At 29.5% G+C, this 14148-nt stretch overlaps 1 protein-coding gene across 11 annotated transcripts in view; it reads right to left on the bottom strand.

The window, feature by feature from the left end:
• Positions 1 to 14148, bottom strand: part of LOC125070592 (potassium/sodium hyperpolarization-activated cyclic nucleotide-gated channel 2) — a 242130-nt gene that overhangs the window by 69312 nt on the left and 158670 nt on the right. For 2 of the 11 annotated variants that reach the window (XM_047680524.1, XM_047680526.1), the window contains exon 1: positions 9967 to 10140. The exons of 7 other annotated variants lie outside the window; for them this stretch is intronic. Coding sequence is in view for 1 of the 4 variants with exons in the window: in XM_047680520.1 (XP_047536476.1) it covers positions 2885 to 2975 (91 nt within the window). In the remaining 3 variants the exon portion in view is untranslated. Of the gene's footprint in view, positions 1 to 2884; positions 3066 to 9838; positions 10141 to 14148 lie in introns of those variants that run through there. 2 more of the 11 variants (XM_047680525.1, XM_047680520.1) reach the window with 2 other exon arrangements.

The raw sequence follows: 14148 nt of genomic DNA, 5'->3' as shown, positions 1-14148 counted from the left end.
CATATTAATACCGAATAAATATATTATTATAAACTAGCTTTAGCTTTTATCTGCATACGTATACACTCACCAGTTCTGTAATTTAAAAACCATTAATAGTTTGTATCGCTGTTTTCTACCTTAAAAACGGGAAGGATATATCTTAAATGATATTTCCGGCCTATATCTTTTATATAATAAGTCGTTTATATTTTTTATAACCCAAAGGTCTAATTTAAGTAATCTGTACGTAGAGGTTACCGCTTGCCTTAAGTGGGCCATTTAAATCTAGTTGAGTAGTTAAACTGGCTTAAAGCGGATACAAATACATGACAAGGGCGCATGAGTTATCAATCAATTTTAGAAATTATTGCAACGTCTCAATAAAAGTCAGTTGAGCAACACAAAGGAATGTAAATCAATGCTAAGTGATAAAATTGTATCTCAACGTTTTATTAGTCCTTAGTTTATTATTAGTTATGTAATCTATCTTAAGGGAGGCGATTTTATATTTATAGTGTTTTTTTTATTTGTATTTCGAAGGACAGCTTTTGTTTATAAAGTTTTTGTGTTGCTCTGTACATTTCATTCTATTTTATTTCGGTCTTTAAATTTCAAGATTTTAGCAGAAACAAAGTGTTATGTTTTTATTTCTTTCGTCGTAAACTTTGACTGTGACTAATGATAATAATGTATTCAACGATGTTAAGTTGTTATAAAGTACATTACCGAGGGAATTACCGCCGTTTACTACACATTTTCAATAACAAAGTCCTGATATTAAGGAAAATGATTTATTTTAAAATCGTTGTATTTTTTCTTGGGTAATATTAATAAAAATTATAAGACACTATTCATATATCAAATTGTATAAAATACTTATTACAATTCAAGATTTATTTATAAATTGAATGAATCCTAACTTCATAATAAGACTCTTAGTTTATTTAGGTACGGAGTAGGCAATCAAATTTGCTTATTTGCAACGTGTTCGTAATAAATTTTTGGAAGGATTTATTATAGGATAATTTAAGTAGCTAGTAGTATATTTAATATAAAAATCTTTTACTAGACTCTTAAAAAAGTTAATTATATACTATATTAATTGTTTATTTAATAAACTAAACATAACATAAACTAGAAGTGCGGTTTTAGAAATTACAGTAGCAATCGATATTTATTTAAATTGATTATTTCATACATTATCGAAATCACTTATTACTTAAGTTCTAAGCGTTATAAAATACTGATTAATTATTTTACATGTACCTATTTGTTTATTTAAATGCACTTATTCTATAACACGTGCACTTATACTTATTATTCAATAAATGTTATCTCAATTGCATATATTTTCACATAAGGATATTCAAATTAAATTGTATGTATTCTGTTTTCTATCCTTGAAGGATATTGTAATTTAATTTAATTAATCTCTTATTTATTTATGTACTTTTATAAGTGCTAAATAAGTACAGCGGTTACGGTTGACCAAAGGATATTATATATACATATATATGTATTCTAATATATACAGAAAAAGTAAAAAAGACAAGAAACGCTTTTGTTGCTCTTTTAAATAAGCAGATTTACAAACATGTTAGTCTTCAAACAGAACCCGAGCCATCAGAAATCAAGCGTTTTTATCTAATAAGTATTTATAATTATCCATAATGTAAGTCATTTATAAAACAATATTATTATATGAATTTAAAATCGTTATTTTTTCAACCTATACTAATATTAGAAATGCGAAAGTAACTATGTCTGTTACTCCTTCACGCTTAAACTGCTGAACCGATTCAAATAAAATTTGGTATGGAGATAGAGTCCCGGGGAGATAATTAAATAATCTTCTTTTGGTGGTGTTATTTATTCAGTGAAAACAAAATTAGTAGGATGTTTGTTAAGACGGCATTTTTGTAATCTATCCCTGTTTTTCATCTGACAATACCGACGAGCGGCTCGAGTTTTTAGAGGGTAGACAGATGTGAACGAATATGCTTATTTTTGTGCGCTTCTGATTTCAAACTGTTTTTGTACTTATTCGTACACTTTAGGAAATAATAAAAAAATTATATAGAGAGAAATATATTTAATGTGCTTTCACACTGACTTATAAATAAAAAGGTATCTATAAAATAAGAAAATTAAGTAAACGATTACAAGACATTTAGGAATATAGATACGAGTACATAAATGATAAATTTTGATTTGTATTATAATTTGCTTGACTTAGAACATAATCCGTAACGCCTACTACAAAGTATCTTTCGAATACATTGCTTTATCTACGAGTGAAAAATACGTTTTGTTAATACATACATACGTTAATAATGAGGATTTTTACAATGTGTCTACGTGATTATTTCAACGGGTTTCAATACCTGCCCCAATTTATAGAGGCAGCGTATAATTTGTAGCGGTGCTCACATCAAGAGTACGTGGTACTTTGTACGCTTTTATAATAGGAAAATTTATTCATTGCAAAAGCACGAAATTGAGAATACATTTATATAATATTATTCCATATTATAAAATATGGTAGTAATTTTTACATTTGCGTAAATAACTAGCTATTTTTATAATATATATTTTTTGCTTTAAAAGTTGGGGTTTTGTCGTTTCTGATATTCCAATGAATCCCGAAGTATAAAATAGTTCAATTATAAATACAAATACTTTGCAACACATTATGATATTGGTCGTTAAATTGATCAAAACCTGTTTATTAATATGTACTGTTAATAAAAGTATGTTATTTATTTGTAACTATTTTAATCATAAGCTTATATTATTAAGTAATTCAAGTCGTATGTGTCACGTGTGGCCTAGAATAACACGACAACTTGGATGACGCACTGCCATGCGCTTTACATTTTTAGGAAAAAAGTAAAAATCTTACTCATGGAATACTCGGTGATCGAATTTTTTTTCTTAAAAAACATAGCAGTTCTTCGTAATCCATTATTAAGAGATACACTGCATCGGTTCATGTGTTACAATTATCAACTTTTGCGTATATCCGAGACGTCTGAGCGCACTATGAGCGCAGGTAATTCTATAGATGCACACGGCATGCTTACTGCACAACGAATACAATACTGCGACGATGAAGTAATATTGATAATTTATACCTTAATAAATAACATTGGAATTGTATAAGTGATTAGCTGTTCACGTGGCGGTTAACTGCAGTTATAGTTTAAAATATTGTTTTTTATGACACCTGCCGTATATTACGTTAGTACGAATATAGTAAAAAAACTGCCCACAAGATAAATAGATTATCAGGATGTAGATTACGGCCTTCTGGGTTTGAATCCCAGGTCCAGTAAAATGTTATTGGGTCAGTTTTATATAATATATCAAGGTTCTGTCAATATCAGTCGGGAGCTAGGTCGTTGGCAGTGTTACAATTCCTTGCCTCGGAAAGCAAGTAAAGCTGTTGGTCTTGCGCCTGACCTCTCTCAGGTCGTGTCGGTTTGTTCATTGAATTATGAGAGCGAGGAAATACAGTGGACCTGTGTTTGCACCTACACCCGTGCACAATAATATCTACTGCGCAATGTTACTGCGTAAAAGAAAACAGTCGGAAAGGTAAACATGAAATTGCAATAAAAATAAACCTGTTTTGCTTTGAATGCCGAAATAAAAAATACTCTTTAGAAAAAATAACGTACACTATTGCACTGTGATAGCTATAGAACAGAGAATGTCATTGGCAAGATAACTTATCTATCTTTTATTAATGTAACGCTTTAAGTTTTCAATCAATTCTTAAGTAAGCTTTATGGCTTAAACTTTACACTGTTACTTTATTTATCTTTTTGATATAGGTAGACGGACGAGCAGATGGGTTAACTGATGGTAAGTGGTCACCACCACCCATAGACAATGGCGCTGTAAGAAATTTTAACCATTCCTTACATCGCCAAAGCTCCACCAGCCTTGGGAACTAAGATGTTATGTCCCTCGAGTCTGTAGTTACACTGGCTCACCCTTTAAATCGGAACACAACAATACTGAGTACTGCTGTATGGCGGTAGAATATCTGATGAGTGGTTGGTACCTACCCAGACTGGCTTGCACATAGCTCTACCACCAAGTGAATCTTTAATCTATACATTTAATTTCCTTATTTATATAAATTAAAATATATATAAAATATATACGGGTAACATTGCTTTTTATAGCTTCCTTTAAAACTTATTTTATACTACGCAGTGTTGCCATTTGTTCATATCAGGATTATGTTGATTTTGGCACAAACATCAAAGTTGAGTCGTAAATATAGAGTTGGTAAAAATTTACGTCTGCTTCAACCTCCAAAGATTCTTAATCAAAATATTGAAGTGTATTCGAACGATATGAAAAGAGATACTTGAAATATTTAATCTCATGACTGTATTTTTCGGCCTAAAGGCTAGTGAACGCCAGACCTACGTTGTAGTTTATAAGTTATAATATTCAGAATATTATGGTATTCGAATGTTTAAAGGTTTGCGTTACATATACGTAATCAAATTTTTACGTTTTGTTTTTTTTTTAATTTGTTGGCATGGATCGTTTTGATTTATGGAAATGACGAAATTATTTCAGGCACATTGCGGTTATTCTAAATCTCTAGATATAGTGCTATTGATACGATATTTATATGTACAACATTTAAATATTAATCTGACTCAATGAGAACTGGAATTAGAAAGAACTGTCAAGAAACTCAACCGCTTATAAAATGTATACTCTTATTAATTATGTACATCAAAATCAACGAATAATAACTCCTAATAGCCATAATAATCTATAAATAATATATATAGAATAATTTCATTTTAACATTATCCATGGACACACACATACACACACACATATGTATATATAAATGTGTGTTATGTTGTTAAATGGATCACTAAAAATCATCAAAGTATACTCCAAATTCCATTTCAATCAAAAGCCTCGTTTTCACTCCGTTTCTTGTATACCTTAGCAAACAATTATACTAAAATAAGAAAGAAAAACAATATTTTGACAAATTAAATAAACACAATCTGTTTTGAGTGATGCTATGATATATGTAGATTCCATATGTCTGTTTTTTTAAACTGTTTTATTTTTGATCTCATTGCCAAGATCGACGCCAAATAACTAACCTAGATCTCTTTTTAACTTCTAATTTACCCGATAGTACAAACAAAATGAATTTTATTCCAGAGGTAAGTATTACTAAATCGAAGTTAAACGTAAAGCGTATATTCTATTTGAACATTTTTTAAGTATTAAAAATTGATGTGTGTCAAATCATTAAATCTGATGTACTTTTGATCGTTTATTTTTTGTTAATTTAATTAATTTATTATCTCCATAATTCTTTATTTTAATATACATTTATTTACAAAAAAATATCTCTCATGAATAATCAACATAAGATTTATTTTTTATCATTGTACTTCTGCTCATAAATTATTATTTTCTGTAATTTTATTTTCCTTTTAGTGTGAAGAGTTTGAAAGCTGTGCGAGGAAACTAGAAGAAAAAGAATGTTCGAAAAGTGATGCTACAAATATTTAAATAAATTATTATAAATATTAAAATAATCTTAGTTTTTAAAGTAGAATATTTTTATTAGAAATATTTAAATTTAATTCCTTATCAATGATTTTCTAAACATATAATTCTGTAATATCAGAGATAATTGGAATTTATTCGATTCTGTTTTCAAATATTTTGATTAAAATCCTGCCAAAGATATATAACATTGTGTTTCCTCTTACGAACAGTTTTGCAGCCAAGAGTCATTAACCTATCTCGACTTGCTGCAATTCATTATAGAATTTATGAATATCGATAACGCATTGATATAAACAATTTTGTTGGAAGCAATAATGACATATTAGTTATGAAAACTGAAACTAATATAAAAAATACAGAAATTTTATTTTGGCTCTCCTTTTTTAAGCCCTTAACGTTATGCCTTAAATTTGTCTGTCGCCTTTAATTATGAAATGTCATATTTCTTAAAATATGTTAATAAGTTATTACAAAATGAATATTCCAGTAAAAGTAAAATATTTATCCATATTACGACTCAAATTATATATCATTTATATATAAATATATAGATTTTGACACAAATTTTTAAACGTGTTTTAAACGATTTCGCGATATGATGCCAATCACCGCAATGGGATGCAATATAAATTGGGATGTTTTCAATTTTCGTTTCGCGGTTTTTGTAACCTCATAATGTTGCCACATTGTAAAATATTCATAGCTCTATAAAATTCTTAAATATCGGTTTATAATTGGTATTGGCAACAACATTTTACATATTTAAAAATATTAATTATAAAAAAAAATTAAGAAATTGTGTTCGTTCAATATTTACTTATAGTAAAAAAAAGAAATATAAAAAAGACCTTGTATTTGGTCGCTATTTAGAATAAATTATAATATAACCGGCCCTAAAATTGTGTTTAGAATTTCAGCTCAAACGTGCATCCGTTTAAAACTTGTTTAAAATTCAGTTGCAAGAATTTACTAACAGGTACAGTTAAATAAAATTAAAAAAAGGGAAAAGTATGCATTAGTTTTTCTACAGAAAATTCCTTGGTTTTACAAAACCCTAATTTAGAGAACCCGAAATATGCCAAAAGGATAATGTTAATCTTTATGCCAAATTACAAATGACAGCAAGTAATTAAGTCCTGTTAAATTCATCAAATTCAAAAATTTTATAAATGAGTATTAGTAACAAGAGAAACATAAAAAAGTTAAAGTATTACCTTTAATGAAAATGTAAAATTTAATTAGTCAAAGAAATTTAAAGAAAAATCACCCCTCGTTAAACAATGCATGTGTTTTAATGATATTGCACTTGTAATTGTAAAACTTTGAGTGGTTGGCAGCGAGCCCTGTCCTGCGTCCTACTTGAGCTACAACCTATATTTTAGTGCTCTATCATCTTCTTCTTTGCCCTGCTCGTGTCCCAATTAATTGGGGTCAGCGCAGCAGTCTTTTCTTTCCATTCTCCTCTAATATTCCTCATCTGATCGTTAGATCGATCTCCAGCCATGGTCTCTTCAGTCGTCTTCTTCTCCGTTCCTCTACACTCATGCTTATCGCTCTTTTAGTAACGCGTGTCTCCTCTCCTCTTTTGTCCATACCAACACAACATATATAATAAGCTACCGTATTTAAAATAAATATCATCGCCCTAAGGATGCAAATACTGAATTCCAAAAAAATTGATTTTTTCCTTATAAAATATACAAAATATGTAAGCGATTTCTTATCACGTTAAATGTAACGTAAAGTGAAAAATGTATCGATTATATTTTACAAGAGTTTTAATCGTCGCTGACATAATTTTAATCGATGTTCAGTTATCATTCGAATCGAATAAACATTTAAAATATAAAAATACAACTATAATCCAATTGATAATAAATGTGAACAATAACGGTAGACTGATTTTAAAATCTCCACAGCATTGTGCACACCCCATGCTATTTATAGTAAATTAAATCGAATGGTCGTTTGTTTGTCTGACGACTTCAATCGAATTATTCAATCTGAACACTACATCTCTGCAACGCTTTTTGTAATTGGTGACCTCAGGGAAAAAAGCGGTAACTACCGCATTAGCACTAAAAAAAATGTTACTGTTAAAATAAACGTTCGTAAAAAGTACCATTGTGAACTAAGAGTTTGCTGCTTTAATATTTTGTGATTGAAATTTTAACGGAACTATGAACGAAACACTTCCTATTTTAAATAAAAAAATGTATCTTTGTTATTTGCAAAAAATATATCTTTATTCGGAATTAAGGTTATATCAATGAAGTCTTAGAAATATTACTTAATATCGTATTAAAATAACATATTGATACTATTCGTCATTATAAAACAAGGAAATATAAATGGATGTAATTTGAATGTTTAAAACAGGGTACAAATTGAAGAATGACAAAACAAAATTAATTTAATTTTGACTAATATACAATAATGTGTCTAATTAGGCAATTTAATATATTAATTTATTAGAAGAATATTTAAATAAAATATGTCTTAAAGTTTAATTTCTATTTGGTAGTATTTTTTTCTCAAGTCACGCTACGACACATCAAAGCTACAATTAGTCGTGATGTAGGATGTAGGCATCCAATACCGGGCTCATCATATCGTTAATTTGTTTAATAAACATGAATTAATCGAGTACAATAGTCTTGGCACCACGTGATCCTAATGGTAAATAATATTGCAATGTCAAGTCTCAAGTGGATGTAAGCAATACGTGTGACATTATGCGGATTACGGCAATTGGACCCTGGTTGACTTGGAGTATCAGTTAACACGATGACGTATCCGTAGTGTCGTCATGACATTGAAGTAAAATAAAAAAATAAACTATATAAAATAAGTAAATCTTAAATTGACACATATTTAAGATGGACAGAACTCTCCTATATATATTTAAAAAAAAACTTTTTATAAATATATTTCTTTCGTATACTAATTTAAGTTATATTAGTCTATAACTCTTTTATTGATTAAATAAATATTTTCAAGCGCAAACTAATACTTCTGTACATAAAAAAGAGGTAAGAAATTCGAGGTTGTTTTTAAAAATATATATAATACTATTTTTACCAATTATTATTAACTCAAATAATAAAAGCCAAAACGTGATCTGTTTGTTTGTGATGCACATTATCATGTAAAATATTACCAACTTGATACTCTAACTTGATACAATAACAACCATACTGAAGGTCCTGTATTGACTTTATACTGATTTACTCTATAAAACTTATTGTTCGTTATAGGAAAACGAAGTTTGTTTCTCTCGTGTATTACCATACATTGTTTTAAATCTAAGTGTAATCAGTTGGTAAATGCATCGTTTTATAATTTCAAGAATTTTTAGGATAGTAAAATGTTGGAATTTATTTGATATAGATATTTTTTGTTATCATCATATTTTTTGTTAGTATCTTGTGGTTGTTTTGGCTGAACTCATCATTACTGTAGTATCAAAAATGTAGGTATAGCTTTGCAAATAAATATAATTTAATTTGTATGTCATAACATCTAGTTTCCAGACTACATACAGAAGTCAATAAAATTATTTTTACAATTTATAGGAATCATGTTGTTTCCGGTAATTAATTTTTTTTTTAATGCTGTATCTTTCGTACTATTTACAAAAGGAAACTTCACTAAGATTAGATATTAGTTAATGTTAATGTTACCAATAGGTAATATTATATTAATATCTTTCTATAAAATAAATTATTTTATCATTTTCTTATTTTTTTTTATTTTCTTATTTATATACAAGACACTTTTTTAGTCGCCTTTTATGTTTATGATATTGTTTAGTCTGATAAAAATATTTTTTATTCTTAAGAGTATTATTTAAAAATATTTGAAACGCATTCTTTCTGTTGGTGATTTATATTTAGAATTTGGCAACATTAAATATTATTTAAACAAGAAAGTAGTGCCCTGTAGTGCATTCTAATGTTAAATGTAGTCAAATTAGTAACTCTTATTTTTATAGTACACTAAAAATTCAATTTTAGTGTAGTGCATTTAGTCCTGAAAAAAATATATTTCTTTTTTGTAAAAGAATTTGTCGTGTTTATTTTGGCAGTGAGAGAGAATGAACACGTTAGCAAGTTAACCCAATTAGCTTGCACATATTTAATTATAATCCAACAGTTTTGATGTATCACCGTGATACCCACATTTAGGATAAAGCAACATTAAATTAGCAAGCGATAACGTCATTCCAATAAATGAAATACAATTTAATTAATTAAATATCACAGATAACACTTAGAACATTATATACCACAATGAACTTAGACTTAGATGTAACACCGTTTCGTTAGATCCAATGGATTCGACATATCCATACAAACAGACAGCATTGCGGGGTAACATAAAGCTTTGACTCCCTAAAATAATTTATCTACGAACATGACGCCGTAATCCTGTTTCCGTCATTTTCGAATAAATTCTTCTTTTGTAAATTAATAACACAACACACGAAACACTGGTTTACGAGTTGCGACACGAGTTAGCGTATCCGTCGCGTGGTCGGTCTTGTTTCAGTAACGAAACGCAACATGTCAGCGCGCTCGGCTGGGCGGCGGGTAACTGCACGTTGGCAGGCCAAGACTCGGAAGCGACCATGCGCCTTGTCGCTTCTACTGACGCCCAGCATTCATGGTCAATGCTAACAGATTGATAACTTGTTCCTGTTGCCGAATTTTTCTTATTACAATCACTAAAACCTTAATGCAATAAATGTTTATTTTATTTCGGTGTGTTTTTCTGATTTTGTTATTAAATCAAATATTACGTTGTATGTATGTGTTTTTCGATCTATTACTGTTCCTCTCACTGAATTCTGAGTATACTACAACAATACAGAGTAACTATTTATCTGTAATACTATCGAACGTAAGCTTTACTAAGCTTTTTTTATAAAATGCAATCTGTATAGATTTGGAAATACATTTTGTTGTTTATTAATAATGGTTTGGACTTGTCGTCAACCGTGAATGTTGACTTTGTTGAAATTTTCGCAATAAAGTTTAAATCTATTCGTATTACTGACGGACTAATATAACACGACCTTATGTTAAATATGTTGCTAATTTAACAGTAATCTTTTCCGGAAAGTTTCGTAACGATTTATTTATATTTACGCTATACGTTATTTTGTATTTGTGACATGCGTACGTTCGTGTATAGTTGTAATAATAATATACATATATACAAACATCCTGTTTTATTTATGACTATATTAATTTCGTTATATTTTTATTCCCGAAAAAGATTTCAGTAAACAACTGGTTTCAATCATATTAATTTATCTAAAATATCTGTAGCTTAAACTATTCTTTTAGTTGTTGACAAACTCTATGTATGTCTATCTAGCAGTGAATTATAAAAAAAATTATATCACCTTTCACTACACATTCCGTTCTAAAATTCTAAAAAAATACGAACTAACATAATTCTTTCCTTGGTGTTAAATAATAAAGCGTTTTTAGAAGATATACGGTTACGTGGAGTTGTGTTGCTTTAAAATTTAGTCTAGTTTCCGGTGAAGTAAATTCTCACGTGTAAAAACGAAAACAGTTGAAATATAACAAAAGTATATTTATATTTTTTTATATTTTTGAATATGTATCGAAAGTTTTTTAAATATACCTTGCTCTACCAAAGAGGTTTAACTATTCGTGGCCTCGTTGCTTTGTGCGTATCAACTCGATTTACGTAGTCAAGCAAGGTTTTCTTTATATTATTATTTCAAGATATTCGCAATAGATTCCGGCTAGATTCGTTTTTTTTTTAATATGAGATGGAGAGATTATTATAGATATTAAATGTCATATAAAATTAATATAAAAATTGTGATGAGTGAGCCAAAGACATACTTAAAAACATGGTCGAAATCAAATTTCGTAAAAAATTTTGGTTTTTTAATCTTAATTAAAAAAATATTTTGTAAAAACAATAATATTAATACAGTTATTACTGGATACATTTTCTATGCAATACAAAATTGTAAAATACATCTACTATAAAATTCTTTTATTTGCAATTTCAACGAGCGTGCATTCGTAAAGGCTTCGGTTCGGATAGAATTTTGAAGCGAACATACAATTTTAATATGGGTTTGGACTAATTGACGGGGGAATGGCACAATTCGAGCACTCTCCATATTATGTTCGGTGTCTGTATTTAAGTATTAAAAGGAATCAAGTCTCTTTATCTTTTTAACATTATGTGCCGTTTTATTAGTAAACTTTAAAATTTATTACTGTAGTTACTAAAATAATGTATGAGAAAAACTTCAATATAATACAGGATGTTTTTTAATGATAAGAATCATTAAACAGGAATATTATATGAATACGTCACTGGCTTGTGTATGTAGAGTTCCTGAGGTCACGTTATAATCATTCAATATAAACAATTTGAACCTGTAAAATCTGGATTAAAGCAGCGCCCAGTGAGATACCGAGAAACTTCTAACAGATTTAAAATATATTATACAGATTGACTTTGATTTACATTGTCCCTATGACGTCATTACAAATCCACTATGCATAAAAGTCTTAAATACATAATTAACAAAAAACCGCTGTTAAATTTGCATTATAATGCAAGAAGTTTTGCTTGACAGCTTCAAGCGTTCGAAGAGTTTAACTTAAATAAAAATAACAAGATGTTATTTATTGAGAATTAAATTAGACAAAATACTCCTCCAGTTGTTTCGTATACATTACTTAGAAAACAATATAAGAAACACTTAAATAATTACAAAGAATGATAAATATTATTTATAAAGCTTTTCGTTTACTCTTAGTGATATTTTTGAAAAGTTAATGAATAAATGTATATGTTGATAATGTTTTTTAAGTCAATTTGGTACTTAATCTCTTTCAATTGTAAGAACTTCGGTTTACATTCCCGTGCTTCGGAGAGCACATAAAGCCATTGGCCATGCGCCTAAACTCTTTCCAGATTAATGGATTTGCTATCGGATTAAGAGAATGACGGAGTTGGCACTTGTGTTTGCAATTGCACACACTTGTGAACTATAATATATCCTATCCTAAATATATCCTATATGGCTAGTCTCCCTGGAGAATGGCTGCCGTAGCGGAAGTCGGTTAGGAAAACACCACCACTATCTAGTAGCCTCTATTTGAATAAGAATAATCCGTTGTAAACTACTAACGGATTTACGTCCAAACTTTCGATCCTGATTCATTATACGTATTTCTATTACATGTTTTTCTGTTCACATAATCACGTGGTCGTAAGTGTTATCCTTTTGGCACCAATAACAGACCAGATACTTTATTTATTTTTATATTTTTGTCTTCACAAACATGTTATTCCGTGCCTTTGGTGCATCTTTAATGAGTATTTTTCTTTGTTTTTTATTTTAGTGTACCTAACCTGATATCTTAATGATAAGAACGATTTTTTCGATGAAATTTATTGTATGCACAATAAATATAAACAATTTTATGTTTCGGAGAAGGGAGTTACCTGAACCGGAGGCAATTGCAACATCCCATGTCACTCATCTTCTGAATAATTAGGGTAGGCGCCAATAGAAGAAATAAATTACAAACATAATAATTATATGTTTAGTTTAACACGTAATTAATACAATTTTTTATTTACGTAAAATAAAGTAAGGTAACAGCCTGTAAATGTGCCACCCCTGGCTTAAGGCCGACTCTCCCTTTGGTAGAGTTCAATTGAAATTATGATTCCAAATTCGAATTTTTTTCTTAAAATTAATTTCAATTTTTCAAACTTTATCGATAATTATGACTTGACAGACAATGTTTGTTGTACGGTTGGAATATATTTTATATGTTGAGTCATAATTGCATTGTTAAATATTAATAATCATGTTGACTTATCATACTCGTGGTAATATGTGTACCACGAAGTTCTTCACAGAATATCGCGATTACAAATCCGGGGAAGCAACTTAAAGTTTTCATTTGCTTTATTTGTGTTTATAATTATTTACTTGGTGGTAGAGCTTTGTGCAAGCCCGTCTGGGTAGGTACCACCCACTCATCAGATATTCTACCGCCAAATAACAGTAAACTGTATTGTTGTGTTCCGGTTAGAAGGGTGAGTGAGCCAGTGTAATCACAAGCACAAGGGACATAACATCTTAGTTCCCAAGGTTGGTGGCGCATAGGTGATGTAAGGAATGGTTAATATTTCTTACAGCGCCTTTGTCTATGGGCGGTGGTGACCACTTACCATCAGGTGGCCCATATGCTCGTCCGCCAACCAATGCCATAAAAAAAAAATCACCGTGATAGCCGCTAAAGGAATACGTCGTGAGGTATGCATGTGCCAAATTAAATTCTGACGCATGTTCATTGTATAATGTACATATATTCAACAATCCGCAGTTTCCAAATATTCTTATTCTTTAATATGATACGAGGTCTTTGCCAAGAACTGGGCACTGGAACCTTTACTATTGTATGTACCGGCAAAAACTAAACAGTCAATCTTTTAATATAGTACCTGTGTCATTTATCTGCTTGACTCACGTTTGCAGGAAACTCTTTGTTAATAAATCCCACGAACATCTATTTTAAG

Source organism: Vanessa atalanta, chromosome 17 (assembly GCF_905147765.1).
Source record: "Vanessa atalanta chromosome 17, ilVanAtal1.2, whole genome shotgun sequence".
Taxonomy (NCBI): domain Eukaryota; kingdom Metazoa; phylum Arthropoda; class Insecta; order Lepidoptera; family Nymphalidae; genus Vanessa; species Vanessa atalanta.
The sequence above is the reverse complement of the archived record's forward strand: the minus strand, read 5'-3'. Positions and strand labels throughout refer to the sequence as shown.